Below are 19633 nucleotides of genomic sequence, written 5' to 3' on the forward strand. Positions count from 1 at the left end.
TCACCTCAAAATACTAGGGATAACGAGAATTCATGGCGTTCCTACGTGTATGTTTAATTGAAGGCAGCGTATCACGAAACTGACGAAGTTGGTGTCTCTGTGGGCAAATTTGGAGTGCGGAGTGTAGATTACGATTATGACCGTAGCCGCGCTCATTTCCCCCTGATCGTCCTGAAAAACGGCGTGGGAACCGCTTTACTTCCTACGAGGCACGTTAGAACGCGCTCCTCTTTTCCCAGTAGTCTATTCATTGATTTTACTTGAATAGGCTGCTGAAATGATTCTTATAGATTCTCGATCGCTCGCTCGCTTGCAGATGCGGCGCGTGTGCATGGTCCCAACGCGTTCTAACGTACCTCATAAGAACAAATGCCGTTCCCACGCCGTCTTTAAGGTGATTAGGGGAAATTGAGCGTGATCACGCCCGATGAAACGCTGATCAGCTGATTTTCTGGGCCGAAGATGTGAAATATTTTTTCTTGTTGCGAGCAAAGATGATTTTTTCTGCTTTGTTCTACAGATCAGTTCAAATTTTATAACCTCAACATTCTAAATATCGAACAAAAAAGGACGAGAGTTTTGGAAAATTAGTGATGTCACAGGAATATAGAAAATACTGAAAACTGTAATGATCGGTTATAAATCCCCATGAATGTAAAGGTAATTTTTCATATACTGATAGTATACGGGATAGTTCTAATGTTTTTTTTTTTGGAAAACGGCAAAATTTCTTCCTTTCCTATCCAATTTTGATGTCGGCCCAGCGGATGTTTTGATTAGTAATGGTAGAAATCAGGAAAAAGTCTTGCACTGAATTGTACACAACAAAAAAGGCTTAGGAGTGTTCCTCGAGGAAAGTCCACACTGAGTCCACGCTGAAAGAAGTTGTCAACGATAAAGAGCCTGATCTTTGCAATTATTCTTCTACTAACAAAGTCATAGCCTTTTCCGAAGACAGATAAACAGTGATTTGTTTATAGGTGAAAATAGTTTTTGTCTAAAAATGTACCCAGTTGCAAATATTGTGTCGACCTCATGCATTACGTACCTTGATGATGGTAGGAGCGTATACGTACTGCGTCCACACGGAGAAAAAAAAAGGAAAAACCAAAAAAAAAAAAGAAAGATGAAAAATGAGCTCTGGAGAGCTCGTAGACGCCAACGTTCTATCGCCTGTAGTCTCATCGATTGGAGAGAGCTGGAAGGCAGACAGGAAGACACCACTCGCTTCCGTCGCGAACTTACAGACTGATAACAAAGTGACCTGAAGCTTGGTGCAGTTACGTAAGCGGTTGCGCTCGGTGCGGCGAAGAGTAGCAGTTAGGATCGAGGTGGGACCCTTGCCGGTACCATTCATCGCTGCTGTTCGCGATGGTCCTTCCTCGAACTCAGCCACTAGACTATTCCTAATCCAGGTGACGCGCTATAGGTTCAACGGTTCCTGGAAGATGAAACCGAGGAAATGGTGGACGTTGCACAGCAGTTCCCGTTCCCCGCCCGAATCTGGTCTGCATTCAAAAAGAATTTGTTGTTGATGCGTCTAGGATCTTGATTTTAGAATCAAACTCCCCTTTCTCAATTATAGTTCGAATGTGTCTAGCAAAACCAGGTCAAAAGTATCGATTGTCGCTTCAAATCGCTGCATTCACTGAATTCATGTGCTTTCATATCTCTATCTATCGCATCAATTTACACTCTCCCCTGTTTTTCTGCTAGGAACAGGAACACATACTTCCTCTATCTGAAAAGTAGTTAGCGAGAACTCGAAAAAAAGCGACGTAGAGCTTGTTTATGACAGCACAAGTGCGGACTACAGCACTTTTGTGCCTGGCTTACTTAAGTGTTCTTATCGGGGGAACGTCTAAATGTGGCTATATTCAGCCTCCTCGTCTTTTTTTCTATTTTATCTATTTATTATCTCACATGGTACTTTATTCTACATGTTTTATTTTCTCTATTACTTATTAGAATGGAATTAGCTTTTCTGGACTTTGAAGCCGCTTTCGACTCTCCTCACCGTCTTATCAAAGCGCTTCGCGCCGATAGAATACCAGGAAAGTTCGTTCGTCTTCCTGATGACATGAATCAACAAAGAAGTGCTGCAGTTCGAACACCAGCTGGATGTACAACCATTTGATGCGGTAACTGGAATAAGATGCACGACATGCGGCCGCGCGCAAGTCGCTTCGATCACCGGCGGCCAACTTGAGGCCCTGGGTTGTCCCTCATCCACCTTATTCCGACCTCGCCCCATAGGACTACAGATCACTCACTTGTTTCTGGCTTTCAAGCACACCTCGGAGTAAAAGCTGTTCACTTCTTTCACTGGCCTCAAATCCGCTGTTACGTTGCTCTTTGAGTCTCAGCCCCACAGCTTCTGGATCCAAGCAGTTGTGACATACATAGAAAGATGGAACACTGTGATAGACACTCATGGTGAACATGGCACATTGCATTGACGGATGATTATCAATCTGAGATTGAAGACAGCATATTACGAAAGGATCTAGGGTGGAAAGCTGATGGAAAACATAGATTTCGACGGTGAGGATTACCAATATGAGCGCGAAACCGTCCAATTTCTCCCAATCATCCTAAAAAACGGCATGGGAAACGGCGTTTGTTCCTACGAGGTATGCAAAAACACTCCGCTCTTGTTCACGCGCCGCATCCATGTGCGAGCGGTCGAAGATCAATAAGGTCTTCTTAGGAGCCTATTCACGTAAAACTAATAAATAGATTCTTGAGAGGACCGGAGCTCGTACAAGGGTGCGCGTTCTAATGCGTCTCGTAGGAACAAATGCCGTTCCCACGCCGTTTTTTCAGGACGACTGGGGGAATTTGAGCGGAGTCGCCTCCACACTTATAATCTACACTACAAATTCTAGGTTTTCCACCAGTTTCATGCGCTGCTCTTGAAAAACTATGGAATTGTAGAGGGTGTGCTTGTAAAAAAAAGTAGCCGGCTAACCTTGAACAACAACCGCCCTGAGGAGCGTTCTCCGTTCATTGCTCAACACTCGGCACTCATGAACCCAATGGAAAATTCGCACACAAAAAGCAGCCACCGTTCCACCGACTCCGATGTTTAATCCAGAAAAATGACACATACAAAGCCATTTATGCCGAAAGCAAAACATTTGTTCACAAGACAAACATTTGCTATAAAATTAATCGTAATCAATCGGAACAAATATGGTTGTCAAGAAATAATTGCTAGGAAAATTGTTTCTCACAATTCGCTGAAATATTGCTGGAATCGATTCCTATCTGTCATTTTTTTGCTTGGGTCCTATGTTATATTAGCTTAATGCTGCGGTATAAAGAACGAATGCAGATGTTTTTTTTTCGTTTCGTTTCACGTCATCGGATTGAATAATGAGTAGAAAGAAATGAGTGAAAAGAAATGAGTGAAATAAGTGAAAATTTTAAACAGATAGGAGCGACAAGGTGTTTAGATTCCAAACCGAACTTATAAAACTTGAACCTTCTAAAAAGTCTTCAATAACAGAATAATAAGCGGCGTAAATATTCCAAAATATTAAAGAGAATTTTAATTGCACCCTCTAAAATGATTAGCGATTTGTAATAAGGTGAAATAATGTGTTTGTAAACAATTAAAATAAAAATGATCTATGTAAATATTGATTTAGACTAATTTAGTATTAATTTCAAAGTTTAAAACAATTTTATTCATAATGAGGTGCAATTTTTGCAACAGAAATTTGCAAAAAAAAAATACATTTGAAAAAAAAAAGAAAATAAAATGAAATCAAAACAAATCGTAGAAAAATACATCAAAAAAGGGATATATATATATTTCTTTTGAAAGGAATTTACAAAGTAATCACTAATTTTCTTAAAGATAATTTCTTTCTTTTTAGGAATTTTTCTTTCTAAAAGAAGGCTAAAAGAGGTAATACAGAGAACAGATTAAAAAATTACTGAAGGGATTTTCTTGGGACTCGATTACCTCCCGATCCTCGTCCTACTCCTCGTTTTCCTAGCTCCAATAATAAATCATAAATCATAAAGCTTATTTTTATCCGTATGCAGTCCATATAACTTTTCTTTTTCTTTTTACATGGAGCCATGGATGACGGGAGCATCCGGATCTCATTCATTTGTCACCGTGTCAATATGTCTGGCTGTCATGTCGGAATAGAGCATCACGGCCGGTTCGGCGGCGCTCGTCGCCACTTTTCCGTCGTGGTCTTCTTCGATTCTTCGCCGGCGGCAAAATCTGTCCTTCGTCGTCCTTGTGGAGCGATTCTCAAGCTCTCTTAAAGCAAAACGATCGAATTCCTTCGCCTTTCAACTCTCGAATCTCAACAAACCAAAAAAAAAATCCCGGCATTCCTCATTATCCTTGCATTTGCAGAATGATTTATGATTCGAACACATTCGCAGCGCTAAGGCTGCTAATGGATTCTCCCACTCAGCCTCGCTCTTTCTTTTTTTTTCGGAATGAAAACAATCCGAAATCATTTTCTTTGCTTCCAAGTGCATCAATGAGGGGTCATGGAAATTTTTTCACTGCAATAAAATGAGAAATGTGGGAGAAAACACTTTGCAACATGCGAACAGCGGCGTCCCGTACGGAAATAACCGAGCCCCGCCCGGTGCTTTTATTCAACATCATCTTACTCCGTCACCTCGTTGACAAGAGTATGAGTTTATACTAAGCTGATACTAAAAAAAAATGGCAGCTATTCTGAAATTCTAAACTCGTGCACAAAAATCCTCGAAAATAAAGAATACAGCGTTATTTAACGTGTTATTTGAGAGAGGATTTTTTTTCTACAAGAGTATGTTTTTAGTTTTCTATGCTGATAAAATTTTTATTCATTTCTAGACCAATATTGTAATTAGTAGGAAAAAGTTTCTGTAAGGTTCCTACTTTGTTCAATAAAGGCATGATCACATTTAATCCACAGAAGTTGTTCTTGGAAATAAAATAGAATACGTAAAATGGGATTTATTTTTTAACATTACTTCGTAAAATTTTTTGTTTTTATTTTATTTTTATTTTTGATTCGTAGACAATTTGCCTAATATTTTAAGGGAACCTACGCAAAATTTTAAGGAACTTTTTCTGCTCTACAATATTACATTACATTTTTCTATATTGAATAAGATTACCCAGCTTAGAATGGGATTTTCGGACGGCGAAGATACTCTTTTTATCAGAAATCGTTTTTTCGCTTTTTAAAATTTATTACTATTTTTATAATCGTTTTTATGAAGGCAGAAGACTGCTGAGGCAGCTCAAAACAATTGTATCATGAACGGAAATGGATCGGAGACGAATCTACTGTTTGGAAATAATTTTCCAAATAGAAAAGAAAAGAAAATTTTGATGTGGATGCTTCTTTTTTCTAGGAAAAACTTCATTAATAAGCTCGACGGGAGGACAAACAATTCATTAATATGCAGCTATATTTCTTGTAATATCCAATAAATTTTTTTATTTAATTGAAATCGATGAATTTTAAAGAAAAAACTCCACGAGCTTACATTACAATCCGATAGGAGTTAGGATTACTTCCTTGCGTGATATAATCGGGTAGTTGTTGTTGCTGCTTGACGAGATTATCCGCATTTTTCTCCTCCTCGAGGTATGTTTTCAGAATTAATCCATACGTCCGCTCCGTTCCATCCATATACACCGCCTGGAACTTTCCCCGTCTTGGATATCAGGCATAGAACTTTCATATCTTCGATCTCGCCGGCTTTTGCTGAGGCATCAATCCGAAAAAATTCGCAATGAGGAAAAATCCGCCTTCTTTCAAAGCATTGGAACTATTACGTTAAGGCCGCAAACAGCGCAAAAAAAAAGAATTTCTAGAAGTTTTTCAACAAGCTAGTCACAGAAAAAAATTAATGATTTAATTATTATTGTATTGTATCCTTTTTTAATTCTCTACCTCTATTGGTATTTCCTGGTAATTTTTTATTGTTTGGACTTACTCTCGTTTTTTTTTTCAAATGATTAATTTACTTCGTACATTTATTCCATATATCGTATGGAGATGTATGAAGTAAATTAGATAATAAAGATCCTTATAATCTACATTTTTGACAATTAATTTGTTTGTTTTTGTTGTTGTTTCTGTTGTTACACTTTTGGCAGACTTTTTTCCTTTGAATCCACCAGAAACTCTACAAAGTTTTGTAGGAAATGATAATAATGTTCCTGGTCAAGTTCACCTCAAGTTCTTTCAAAAAGGATAAATATTAAAAGCTGTGAATGTGACTAACCCTACTCGATTACCTTAGTTATGGCAGTAAGCACCAGCAAAAAAAATTTCCGGAACTTTTTTCAAACCTGACTGCGACATAATTCATTTCCTTTTCATTCTCTTTCTCATTCTGCAGCCATATTCTCCTGTTTTCCATTTTTATTGTTGGAATTTTTTTACTTTTTCTTAATTAATTAATTAATTTACTTATGTTGCAACTTAAAATATACTATTTATTGCAGAAGAAAAATCATTATAATGTAAAATAAAATATTTATAAATATTTCTGGTCTTGGTCAAAGTAACTCCAAGTCCCTCAAAATTAACAAAGGACGAGTCCTAAGCTACTCTGACTAGTCCTATTAAATTTCGCCTTGTACAATTAATTGCCAATAATGAGGGCGAGCAGTGAGGTGTTCGATGGTCCTGAGCTCAGCGCTATTAAAATAAGAGCAAAGAGCATTCCAAGCAAGTAAAACACTGTTCCTAAATTGAAAAAAAGCTCATAAAAAGGTTCTTTCGGTCGTAATTGTCTCGTTTCAATTCTATGGCAAGTGCTGCTATGATTTTTATTTATTTATTTATTTATTTGAAACACTTACACGTGTGCTATAGAACAAAAATAAGATTGAACAAAGCACACTAGAATTTCGCCTAAATTTTTCACAGCAATTAATTATTCTAATTTTGTATTTTTCTTCTGGATTTAAGACGGACATAAGCTTACCATAATATAATATATATTTATAAAAAAATATATTATATATAAAGAATATAATCCTCTATTCTTGGTTGAGGTTTCGGTCAGCAAATAAGTCTTTTTCAGAATTGTGAATGATTTATCCGATCAGACGCCCAATAAAAGAAATTAAAAACATATTTAAAATAAAAATAAAAAATAATAAAAAATAAGAATAAAAATTAGTTTTAAAAAAACTGAAAAATATATTTATTTGTAATATATAAAATCCCGAATGAATATTGAGCTTTCACTACTGCTGCTTATATTTGCCTGAGGCTGTGTCATTTGTATCACCTGTGGTCCCGTTGTTCGTCGATTTGCTCGAGCTGGTGGACGTCAGAATCACCTCCATTTGTCCGGACAGCTCGAAATGAGTTGCTCAGAGGCATCTCTTCTATCCAGGGACTTGAAGAGCATCGTATTTTTCCTCAAAGGACTTCGTAAAGAGGTCTGACCATCGGGTCGTCGGTGGTCCTCCTGCGGTGCGTTTGATGTCGTGTGGTATCCAGTGTCGCCTACGGTTCTGGTCCAACGATTGTCGTTAGAGCACACCATGCGTCCGGCGCCCACATAATTTTACTTTTCTTGGCATATGCGGGAGCATGATCTCCGATCGATGACGTGGGAGTGAACTTCGAATCCTTTCTTTCATTTCCGTAAAGACAGCAGTCGCTTAAAATGTTTGTCATCTCATAGAATCTGGTAAAATTCGCCGAAGGATAGAGGGCTTTCCCTTATGAGGCAGAGCCTTTTTCTTATGCATATGTAAGTAAGTCCTTTCTGTCTACTTGCTGCTTTTCTCGGTGATTCTGTAAAAACTTCCGCACCATTTCTTTCTCTGAGTGGGCTATGCCTTCAGTGCACTAGGTCACCGCCTATCAATATCCAGGAAAATTTTCGCTGGTCAATGGACAGGTAAATTTCCGTTCTTCTGCATCTTTCCATTGTTAAGTGAAGTTCCATATGTAATTTAGCTTGAAATAGTTGTAGTTTGAAGGTATAATTAAATATAGTTCGAAGCTATTAAGCAAAAAAAAGCTTCCACAGTAGTTCAGGAATCAGAGCGCTCAATTTACCCGACGATGCAACTGATTACGCATGGACGAGTGGTATGTAGCAATTCAAACGCATGAAATGGATCCCTTTATATGTAAGGATTCGCTCTGCCAGGAAATTCTCCCTGAAAACCACTTTACGTCCGTTTCGTCTAGTCAGTACTACGGGCGTAAAGGGTTGCGTTGTTGGGTAAATTGAGAACGTTGGTTCTTGTTGTAATTGATTCACTGATTTTATTAGTGTCTAGTTAATTTGTTTATATAATTTAGTATAATATTTTATTAATTAATTGAAATTTTATCAATTCCAAATTGTAGAGGGAGTTTTTGTATTCTGCCTGAGAACCACTTTACTCCGTTTCGTCTAGTCAGTACTACGGGCGTAAAGAGTTGCGTTGTTGGGTGAACTCGTACCTGTGATTCTTTCCAGTAGTTAATTCACTGATTTTATGAAAGTCTAATTAATTTTCTTTAAGCTACGTCCAAAAGAACCTTATCTGGGAATGGAAAAAAAACCAACACCGAAAATTTTTACGAATTTTGTGTTTTCGTAGAATACTGCTTGCTTGTACTTCGAATATCACACTCTGAATACTTTTTCCCATTAAAATCTGTGGATTCATTGTTTTTCTAATCATTTCTCCTCAATCGTGTGCTCATTATCTGGCCGTCAATGTTTCTCGTTTATTCTCCTTGAGAAACCACGTCAATCCCGTCATCTTAATCCTACACAATTCTATCAAGCAGCAATTTACAAAAGAAACTGCTTAGTACTGTATTTTTTTAGTGTATTTTTGACATCGTTTGCCTGGAATCATCCATTTACCGCTTATTTGATAGTTTATTCCTGGAAAAACGATCACATTGTCCTCTTGGGTCCTCTGGGATTAGGCGCAAGATTTGATTTAAGTGATGGTTAGTAATACTGCTTGACGCAGTTTTATCCGCACAAAATTCGCTAATTTTCAATTTTAATTTTTTCGATATCACAATCCATGAAAAGTTTACACTTATTTAGCTTTAGCCAGTTTTTCTCTCGTCATAGCCAAGCTAGACTTGAAAATTTTCAAATTATTGGTCAGAAATTAATAAAGGACGGGGAATTTTTCCAAGATCAGCTTTATTTTCGTGTAAAATCTTTGCCGAATCTCTGCGGCAATTAAGAAGAAATGGACGGAATCAAATGGTATTCATATACGGGATGGTAGATTATGGAGAGAAGGGTGTTTCCGTCCATTTCTTCCTAATTCCCGTAAAAAAACGGCTCGGAAGATACGGCTTCGGGCGTTCCGGCGCGCTATTTCTACAACGAGTTCGATTGGGGCGCGCCAGCCGTGTTCACGCGCCGCAACTTCTGGGCCGTTTTTTACGGCAATTAGGAAGAAATGGACGGAATCACCCTTCTCTTCATAATCTACGATCCCCTATGCGAATACTCTACCTGAAATCCGTACTACCTCAAATTCGTGAGGTGATGCCTTTAAGACGACAGACATTTTGGTAATGCTACCCATCTCACATTCATCAAGAATCAGACGACCATCATAAGAAATCCTAAGGGTTATCCTCACACGAAATCCTAACACCCTATGGTCTGTTCTTTTTACCTGATGCTGTCGTTTATTTAATTTGTGCTTTTTTTTTGTCTTTTTTTTAGCCATTTTATATTTTCTATATTTTTTATTCTCTAAACTATTTTTCTAACTAGGTGAAGTTCTGTGATGTGCTGTCTTTAAATTCTTGTGGATATCAGTCCGTTCCGATCCCCTGCTCCTAATCACAAATTGTTACCAGAACTTCTTTGTAACTGAGACGATCTTCGTTCTTTACTCATCTATGGACTACTCTACAAAAATCCAGAAAAAAAAGAACAAGAAAATAAAAAGGTATCATTGAAACTGCTTGTTCTTTTTTTGTCGTCACAGCATAAACCCCATAAAAAAAATCCCGTTTTGTTGTTTTTTTTTAATGGAAAGGTTAGAGAAAACCAGGTATTACGCTCTCTTAAGGGTATTCCTTATTCTCTTAAGGATTTTTAAGGATAGGTAGGAATCGAAACACTACGTTATTATGCAATCAAATCAAGTCATAGGTGCTGATATCCGAGCAAGATTTATCCAAGAATGCTAAGCTCGTGTTAATCTCCGTCTCTCTATTTGTAGGAATGCTTTTAGCACCGTCTTCGGTCCGTTTTCTCCACGTTCTGCGATCCATGTACATTATTTATGTTTATTATAAATATTAGTATTTAGTAGTATTTATTTTATTAATAGTAATAATGATATTAAACAAAGTTTGTTTTGTTTTGTGGTTTGTTTTTTATTAGTATTATTAGTATTATTGGTTTTAGTATATTCATTACTAGTGTTACTTATATCCTTTGTTTAGCATTTTAATTAATATTTTTTCTAATTTCATTTCATTTTTCCTTATTTTTATAGTCACTATATATTTATATCCATAATATTGTAATTTTTACATGATTTATGTTTATCTTTTATTTTTTTTACCTTAATTCTGTACCTTTTTATCTTCTATCTTTACAGATATCTCTATCTCATTTTTTTTAAATCCAGTCCGGCGGTAATTCTGCGAAAATTCCAGTGGGGGAAAGTTGACGTAAAACAGAGAAATAACTAAGTGACGCGAAAATGCTGGTAGCTTACAGAACAGTGGATGCTGCCAAAATAATCATTTATTCTTTTTTCTTGGAAAGGAGTCACGGCTGATCTGATAGCAGCTGTTTAGAGCCGATAAGTGAGCTGTTTTCCGGTAAAAACTAATAAGCAGGTAAATTTCAGAATTTTCAGAAGAGGAGTAGCAGTGATGACGTCAACCTTCTTTATTGCTTCATATATCTGTGCCTGTCTGCAACATGTCGCTCAGCAAATCCTCGCAAATAACGTGCCCTTAGGATTTTTTTTTGTGATGGTCGTCTGATCCTTGATGGATGTGGGATGGGACTGACGCAATGGGTAGCATTACCAAAATGTCTGTCGTTTTAAAAGCATCACCACACGAATCTGAAGTGTTACGGATTTCCGGGGGAGTATTCGTATATGGGATCGTAGATTACGGGGAGGGGTGATTCCGTCCATTTCTTCCTAACTCCCGTAAAAAAACGGCCCCGAACATGCGGCGCGTGCACACGGTTGGCGCGCTCCAATCGAACTCGCTATAGAAAATAGCGCGCCGGAACGCACGAATCCGTATCTTCCGAGCCGTTTTTTACGGGAATTGGGAGGAAATGGATGGAATCACCCACCTCTCCATAATCTACGATCCCGTATACGAATACTCCAGCTGAAATCCGTGCCACCTCAGATTCGTGGAGTGATGCCTTTAATCTGACAGATTCGTGGATCATAAGGATAATAAGAACTATTTGTAAGGAACTCGTAAGGAAAACGTTAGGCGACCCTGCAAAGGCCTTGCCCTTATCACCAACTAGGAATTTTATAATACTGTTCTGAAAATTAGCAAATATTAAATCAGCATTTTGAAAAAATCAAACACACCACCTTTTAGAGAGAGAAAACGCTCTTTCAAATGACTTAACTTTAATTTTAAATAACGCTAAACTATTTTTTCGAATAATAAATAATGTGCACGTATTTTAAAATTTAAAGAAAAACGCATTTTTTATGTATCTACTTAATGTAGTAAAACTTAGTATTGATGAATCCAAAAAAAATTGACAGTGGATAAGTTGCCTTATTTACTACTTATTATAAATATTAAAAATAATACAAATAAAACATAAATAGTAAATAATATGGAATAATATAAATATTATGATAATACTGGTCCAATTAGATGTTTTTAAACCATTACTAACCATATTTACAATTACAGATCCCCTAAAAGTCTTGAACGGATCTCCTTAATCTCGGATAAAGTGCTTAGCCTTAGGGAACAGTGTAATTTTCCTTCAAATCCTATTAAAATTCAATTTTCTTTCAAGTCAAAAATCGTTGCCCTTTTCCTTATTTGAATTCGCTACGTTGACGATGAATCCCTGATGCACTGATCAATTTTTTCGATAAGAACTGCAATTCTTAGAGCTGTTTCAGGTCGTCGTCCGTTTCTTTGCGATTTGCACCCGGTGCTGGCAACGGTGACGTATGCGCTGCGGCTCATACGGATAGCTATGTGAGTTTCCCAGGATATTTTTTGAAACAAACTGTAGGATTCCGAAAATAAAAAAATAATAAATAATAAGAATTTACCAAGTATCAAGTGGAAATTTGTAAATATAGAAATTTGAGGGGAGAATTTAAAAAAAAAGGACATCGAAACTCTACCAGAGTGCTGGAAATGTCCGTAAAAGACTAAGAAAACAATATTTCAAGGTTAGAAATCTTCTATTCATCCTAATCTCAAGAAATAGAGGAAAAACTGGCCTAAACATTTGACAAGCCACTAATATCTGCTTCATAAACTTCCATCTTATCTTCCATCCGATCACATGAAGGAAATCGACATTCTTGAGAATTTTTAGGGCGAGGAAATCTTTGACATCGCTTAAAGATGGAAATTTATCAAGTATCAATTCACAAAGTACACTACTTTAGTAATTTACCAATTTATGACATTTCGTTTGGAATAAAATTTCATTCTTCCGTCTTCAGTCATATTTTTTCTTAAAACAGAATTTTTACATGGAAAAGTGCTTGTTCACCAAAAAAAAAAGCGCATAATTTATCATTTTTCTAATCCTCTTTTTTTTTGTCCCTATAATTTCCCTGTAGTCAAGGATGGAGAGCAACGCTAATTACAGCTTCTACCTCTGCCACGATCCCCGTCACGATTATCCATTGCGAGCAGCGCTTGGGACTCGCTTCGTCTCTCATTCCAAAATCTTAGCAAGGTACACTTTTTTCGATTATTTTTAATAGTGCAATGTATTTCTCAATGAATCGATCAGTTCAATTTTGCTTGAAATTTATTATTTTAAATTATTGAATATCGTTTATTTCAAATTATTATTATTTTATTACTAAAAAATATTATTTCGGTGAGATATCACGCTTTAGCGTGGTTGCTTCAGAATTGGAGCCATCTGAAGGAAATCTCTACTTTTATTTATGTTTATGCTCGATTTATTTATATTTTTTTTACTTTCCCAGTCCATACATTAGTGCCTATTTTTGCCCCGCTGTTCCCTATTGTTCTTTTAAAGTTTAAAAATTTATTCACAAAAGAAAAACGACGTGTTTAACCCCGAGGACGCACGTTTATTTAGCGTTAGCCAGTAAATGGGCGACAAGAAGTTTAAACCTTAAAGGGATACGAGGACAGTTCCTAAAAAGAAAAGCATCGTAGCTGATTTTTATTTCTCTCGGCAATAAAAATTGATCAAAATCAATCATTATTTATTTTGGGTCAAACATAATTACATCCACGGACAATACAATTTGTCTAATGGATTCCAAATCTGTTCCGAGGGTCCAGTTGCGTCATTTATTATCTTGCCATAGAATGCATTCCGAATTCGACGAATTTTGAGTTTTTGTTGAGTTTTTTCATCCACCGATGATGACGATTTTGACGTCCTGAGTTATTCCTTTTCTGTCTCTTTTAGATTCTTTCTCTCTTTTTTAAAAGTTTCAAGAGTAGGATCCCTTTTTCGTTGTCTTTTTTTGAGTACATTTGCTGAATTTGAAATGCTTCTAAAAGCGCTAAAAGTTCTCCCACTGCTCTTTTTCACTTTTTTGTCATCTTATTACAGTTAGTGGAGACAGTTTTCAAGCTCCAAGTCCTCTCTTCTTGAAACCTCGGCATTTGATAGTGTATTTATGTTTTCTTGTTATGCCAACGAGGTTTGAAAGGTTTGAAAGGTTTGAAAACAACGTGAAAAAGACGAGTTGTCGAGACGTCAGGCCAATAAAAAAGTTTCACCTAAACCTCGTTGGCATAACAAGAAAACATAAATAGTTTTCAAGCTATTTACGAGAGCAAAAAATATAGTATGATGTATAAATAATATATAATGTAAATAAATAATAATAATAATAATAATAATAATAATAATAATAATAATAATAATAATAATAATAATAATAATAATAATAATAATAATAATAATAATAATAATAATAATAATAATAATAATAATAATAATAATAATAATAATAATAATAATAATAATAATAATAATAATAATAATAATAATAATAATAATAATAATAATAATAATAATAATAATAATAATAATAATAATAATAATAATAATAATAATAATAATAATAATAATAATAATAATAATAATAATAATAATAATAATAATAATAATAATAATAATAATAATAATAATAATAATAATAATAATAATAATAATAATAATAATAATAATAATAATAATAATAATAATAATAATAATAATAATAATAATAATAATAATAATAATAATAATAATAATAATAATAATAATAATAATAATAATAATAATAATAATAATAATAATAATAATAATAATAATAATAATAATAATAATAATAATAATAATAATAATAATAATAATAATAATAATAATAATAATAATAATAATAATAATAATAATAATAATAATAATAATAATAATAATAATAATAATAATAATAATAATAATAATAATAAGAATAATAATAATAATAATAATAATAATAATAATAATAATAATAATAATAATAATAATAATAATAATAATAATAATAATATAGATAATATAAAATATATATATATAATGGAATTTACGAGTGACTGAATATTACTACTTCAAATTCTTCAGAAATGCATAGTATTAAGTTTATGATAGAGACTAAGGAATCTTATATCGGATTTATGTTTTCTTGTTCAGCCAGCGGGAGCGCAAAGATAAGCGCAAGAGGGGTTAACGTCAAATATCCTATGCGACAACCTAACGATGGTGGTGTAGTAGTCGTCAGAGAATCCCTTCAATAACGAATGTAAAATTCCATCAGATCATAAGAAGAATTTGAATTCTGTTTCACACCTCTTTTTTTCTGAATTAGAGCCGAGAATTAGCGCTTGGAGATCCCAAAATCGTCAATTTCCTTACATGCTTTCATATGGAAACTTTTAAATGTTTCGAAAATTCAAGATTATTTCAGGCAGCAATGAATGTGTTTATGGTCGCGCCATGTTCGCGACACCGCTGCTGTGTCGGCTGCGTAACGTTGCGCGACGCTGTGCCGCTTATCTGTGTCGCTGAACTCGTCGTGATAGGTCAGGAAAAAAAAATCCGTTGCTTTGTTCATTCAAATTCCCCTCAATTTTTAACAACTATTGATTGCGCTGGATGGGAATCCTTAACCCCGTTCAGGTTGTAACTGACCGAGTACACTATAGTTGGGTCAAAACCACATGAAGCAGGGACCGTTGCGTAAGCGGCCGCGCTCGGAAGCGGTGCGGTGGAGACAGCGGTTGGGTAGGGTGGGACCATGGCGAACTGCAGAGGTGGTCGGCGGCAGCGAGGATCCCTACACGATCCCAACCGCTACGCTCCACCGCTCCGCTTCGAGCGCAGCCGCTTGCGCAAATGTCTGTGCTTCATGTCGTTTCGACCCGACTATAATGTCTCCTAATTTGACCATATTACGAGCAACTTGAAGGAATATGTTGCAAAGGTTAAGTAGGAAATCTTCCGAAAATGTTTGAAATTAAGAGTATGAGGAAATTACAATAGAAAAGATGAACTTGTAGAAGTCACTTCGAATATTCTCATAGCTGGGTCAAAACGACAAAAAAAAAACTAGGTGTAGTTACGTCAGCCGTCCCGCTCGAAGCGGCGCGGTGGAGCGTTGCGGTTGCGATCGAGGCGGGACCATCGCGAGCTGCAGCGATGGGTGATGCTAGCAAGAGTCCTCGATCGATCCTAACCGCTGCGCTCCACCGCACCGTTTCGAGCGTAACCGCTTACGCAACTGCTTGATGCTTCATGTCGTTTTGACTCTACTATGTTTCTTTTTGACCCTACTTTAAAATTATTCCAGGATTGTCCAGTCTTATCGCCGTTGATTTGTACTTAACCAATGGTCGACTGTTCTATACAAAAGAAATTGAGGGAGAAGGAAGGACGATCGCCGTGGCGTTCGCTGTATTTCTAGCAATATCGCTTCCAGTTATCAGTGAGTTCTTTTGCGGATCATCGGTCTTTGGGTGAAGTGCCGTTGGGGAGGGGCACTCATGCTTAGGCCTTAGGGCCCCGACTGATTTCATTATTTACTTCGAGAAATAAGGGCGCCATTGAGTTCCGTAAGAACAACGTAAGAAAGTTCCACTTTCCGTAAGAAACGCAACAACGAAAATTCTCCGAACACGCTACGGACGGCAGAAAGACGGAAGGATTGCGTAATTTTCTGAGCAAACAGATTACAAAACTCTCGATCGCTTGATTTTCCGCTGAAACGTTGCAATGGAACGTTAATACTTACAGCTCCGAGCAATTTTTCCCACGAATTTACCTCAGCAGCCGGAAAAGTAGCAGCAATAGCTTTGAATATGATCAAAGATAAATTTTAAAAAAGGAATTTGAAAGGAAAAAGTTCACGACGGAAGTATAACCAACGCCACGCCCAAAAAGTAAAGCGGATCGATCTGTTATTGTTTGTTTAACCAGTGTCGATTTGAACAAACGATTCAAAAGCTTATCAACCACATTTTTAAACAACAAGATAAGAGAAAATAACTAGCACAACAATTTCAGTCGTTTGAATTAAAATGGCAAAAAACTGCAAAAAAAAAAAGGTCGTCGGGAAAAATGTAGTTGGGAGAGGGGGGACACTCAGTGGCGCCGTGATTTCCAGAAGCTCTAACTTATTTTTTTCTCTTAGTAACTTGAGTTTATATATCATGGATCTTCTAAGACTAAGGCTTAGGCCTTAGGGCCCCGACTGATTTGATTATTTACTTCGAGAAATAGGGGCGGCATCAAGTGTTATGTCGTTAGTTTGGATGCGTAGGACATAGAGGTACAGGCCCGTCGTCACTGCTCGATGGGGTAGTATTCGATAAGATCATGACGGCGATGACCTCTTCGAAGTTTTCTTTCTTTTTCTTTCTTTCTTCCTTTCTTCCTCCATTTCTTTATTTCATTTACTTGGAATAATTTCCTCTTCTTTCGTGTGTCTGAGCTTGGTTATAACTATTTTGTGGTCGTATTCCTATCAAAATCTTCTCTTCATTAGCATCAGCGCCATCACTTATCGATTATCATCCTAAAGATCATTGAACACTGGCCAGTGCCTATCGACGACGTCCGTATATGATTCAGTTGGTAGCATACGAGCGGGGAGTAATCTCTTTCTGCTTCTGTTGTCTTTTTCTTTTCTTTTTTTCTTCTCTTTTAGTTATGGCATCTTTTTCAGTTTTCACATTAACCGTTTGGCACTACCGAAAACCCTACCTTTATGTAATCCACGTCCTTTGGCAGGTATGCCTTACCATCTTCTTAAAGATTTATTGTTACAAATCCACTTTTTCTACACTTTGCCCTTTTTCTACTCGTAATTGAACGGCTAAACAGATATTCTGAAATGTTGAAACAGTCTCACAACATTATAATAATCCTAAACAGATATACATAATCGGTTCAGAATGATATGAAGTTGGCTGCAGTTACGTAAGCGGGTGCGCTCAAAAAGGTACGGTAGAGCGTAGCGGTTAGGATCGAGGGTAGCCTTTGCAAGCACCATTCATCACCATGGTTCGCGATGGTCCCGCGTCGATCTCAACCGCTAGCACTACTGCGCCGCTTCGAGCGCTGCCGCTTACGCTCTCTTTGGACTTTGCGATTCTCCACTAATCTGTCTAAGGAATTGTCTCTATTTCATTTTATTTTTCTGATAAGTATTGTAGTAGTTTAGTATAGTATATAGTATAGTACATAATGTATTAGTACCATTAGTATTTAATGCATTCTGTTTACCGTTAGTGAACACAACATCACAACATTCAATTTGATAGCTATTTGACGGTGTAGTGCCTTCCTTTAGATCACAACCGTGAAAAGGGCTGAATGAAAAATGAGTTAAATGTAAAATTTAAAATTATTTGCGTTACAGTGGACTGTACTGGAAGTGCTCATGTACTTCACATACAATATTCTGCAGCGAACGTTCTCACCTGAAGTTCGACAGCGAACAGGGTTTCTACTTCCATCAGCGATCGTGCTTTCAATCACTGGTATCGTTGCTGTATGGGTGCAAAGCTGGTGGTAAGCGTTTACGTCGTACGTTACGCAATGTTATTCTTCCAGGATACAGTTCAGGTTATTTGTGTTTGTGGATGCGATGTTCTTTGAGTCAGCACCGAATGGGAAACGGAGCCGACGTCCTCACAAAAATTCTACATGCGAGTACGATGTGAGGAATTAAACTAAGTTAACAGCAACTAATAGCAATTCCAATGACCTCATTGCAGAACGTCGACGAGGATTCCGCTGGACCCGAAAGTAGGAGGCATTCGTTTACAATTCCCATCGTAAAGGTGTGTACAGTCGGTAACGATAAAAACGATATGAAGCTTACCGCAGTTGCGTAAGCGGCTGCGCTCGAAGTGGTGCGGTGGAGCGTAACTGCTACATCCCGCGCACCGCTTTGAGCGCAATAGCTTACGAAACTGCGCCGAGCTTCATGTCGTTTCGTTTGTAGTTCCTATAGATGTGAGCTACTTGTCGTCAAAACATATCCTCTGCAGGTGGACAGGACGAAGTCACTCGAAACCGCTTCCTTAGGCGGTCAACGACGGATGACTCTGTCGAAGATGGACGAGATCCCGGAATCAGGAGATGTAGTAGACGTGTAACATGGTACAAAGTATCACCATCTCATCATTATTCTCTTCTTTTTCTTGTTCTTTTGCCACTTTCAATATTTTAGTCAATGGTGCTGTTGAATCTTGCACAAATCTTCACGGGTTGTTTAGAAAAAATGCAGTGTTATTAACCGAAAGATATCAGGTTGGGAATAGGTTGAATCTGTGCTAACGGGACACTGTGATCCCTTCTCATTGCTGCATGTTGTTTCTGCTAAAATAACTTGAAGTGCTTTTGTTAGTTCTGTAAATTCACGACGACCTTATCGATAGTACGCTACACCTTTTAGGAGAGCAGAATTTAGCAATAGTTTGGATTAGCAGTCAGAAATCTAGAGATTACCAGGTGGACTTCTGTGATAGTTTTTTTTTTTCGTTTTCGTATAGCATAGGATTCAGAGAGAATTTCTCGCAAGAAAGAATATGTTTAACTTGTTGGACTTATAAAGGTTCATACAATTATCTGTTATCTTATTCTACGAAATAAAATGACGATGTTGCTGAACCGGCAGCTGTGCCCGCACTACAACAATTGCTCGCTCGTTGCCGTTGTTTATCTTTAAAATATTTTGGTTTTGGTCACTCATGAAGTTAAAAGGCTTTAGGGGTGGTTCAGCTCACGGAAAAACAAAAAAAATAAATGCACGGCAACCTGGACACTCAAGTATTGACCAAGCAGCTACATTACACTTACACTTAATATCTTGACTTCCGTTCTTCTTCGACCTGGTCGAGCAGATGATAGTAATTTTTCCATTAGTTCGATCGCGTGCCAGAGC

The 19633-nt window shown here is 36.8% G+C and overlaps 3 protein-coding genes across 4 annotated transcripts; 1 reads left to right on the forward strand and 2 right to left on the reverse strand.

Moving 5' to 3' along the window:
* Nucleotides 1-2024: 2024 nt before the first annotated feature.
* RB195_000315 (uncharacterized protein) lies at nt 2025-5663 on the reverse strand (the record flags this gene model as incomplete). The annotated part of the gene is made up of 4 exons (XM_064196578.1): nt 2025-2213; nt 2274-2474; nt 4132-4282; nt 5518-5663. 4 exons carry the CDS (start codon nt 5661-5663, stop codon nt 2025-2027), a joined length of 687 nt encoding a protein of 228 aa, XP_064052459.1.
* A 3802-nt stretch (nt 5664-9465) lies between these two features.
* On the forward strand, nt 9466-18845 carry RB195_000316 (uncharacterized protein; the record flags this gene model as incomplete). 2 transcript variants are annotated; one of them, XM_064196579.1, is made up of 9 exons in its annotated part: nt 9466-9539; nt 12113-12191; nt 15152-15266; nt 16034-16168; nt 17408-17472; nt 18104-18255; nt 18310-18403; nt 18462-18527; nt 18738-18845. In XM_064196579.1, the coding sequence occupies 9 exons, from the start codon at nt 9466-9468 to the stop codon at nt 18843-18845; spliced, it is 888 nt and encodes a 295-aa protein (XP_064052460.1). The 2 variants fall into 2 exon arrangements, with proteins under 2 accessions (XP_064052460.1, XP_064052462.1); XM_064196580.1 differs by lacking the exons at nt 9466-9539; nt 12113-12191; nt 15152-15266 and adding an exon at nt 15883-15886.
* RB195_000317 (uncharacterized protein) lies at nt 13989-15483 on the reverse strand (the record flags this gene model as incomplete). Its single annotated transcript, XM_064196581.1, has 2 exons — nt 13989-14780; nt 15376-15483. 2 exons carry the CDS (start codon nt 15481-15483, stop codon nt 13989-13991), a joined length of 900 nt encoding a protein of 299 aa, XP_064052461.1.
* Nucleotides 18846-19633: the final 788 nt, after the last annotated feature.

Source organism: Necator americanus, chromosome IV (genome assembly GCF_031761385.1).
Source record: "Necator americanus strain Aroian chromosome IV, whole genome shotgun sequence".
Lineage (NCBI taxonomy): Eukaryota > Metazoa > Nematoda > Chromadorea > Rhabditida > Ancylostomatidae > Necator > Necator americanus.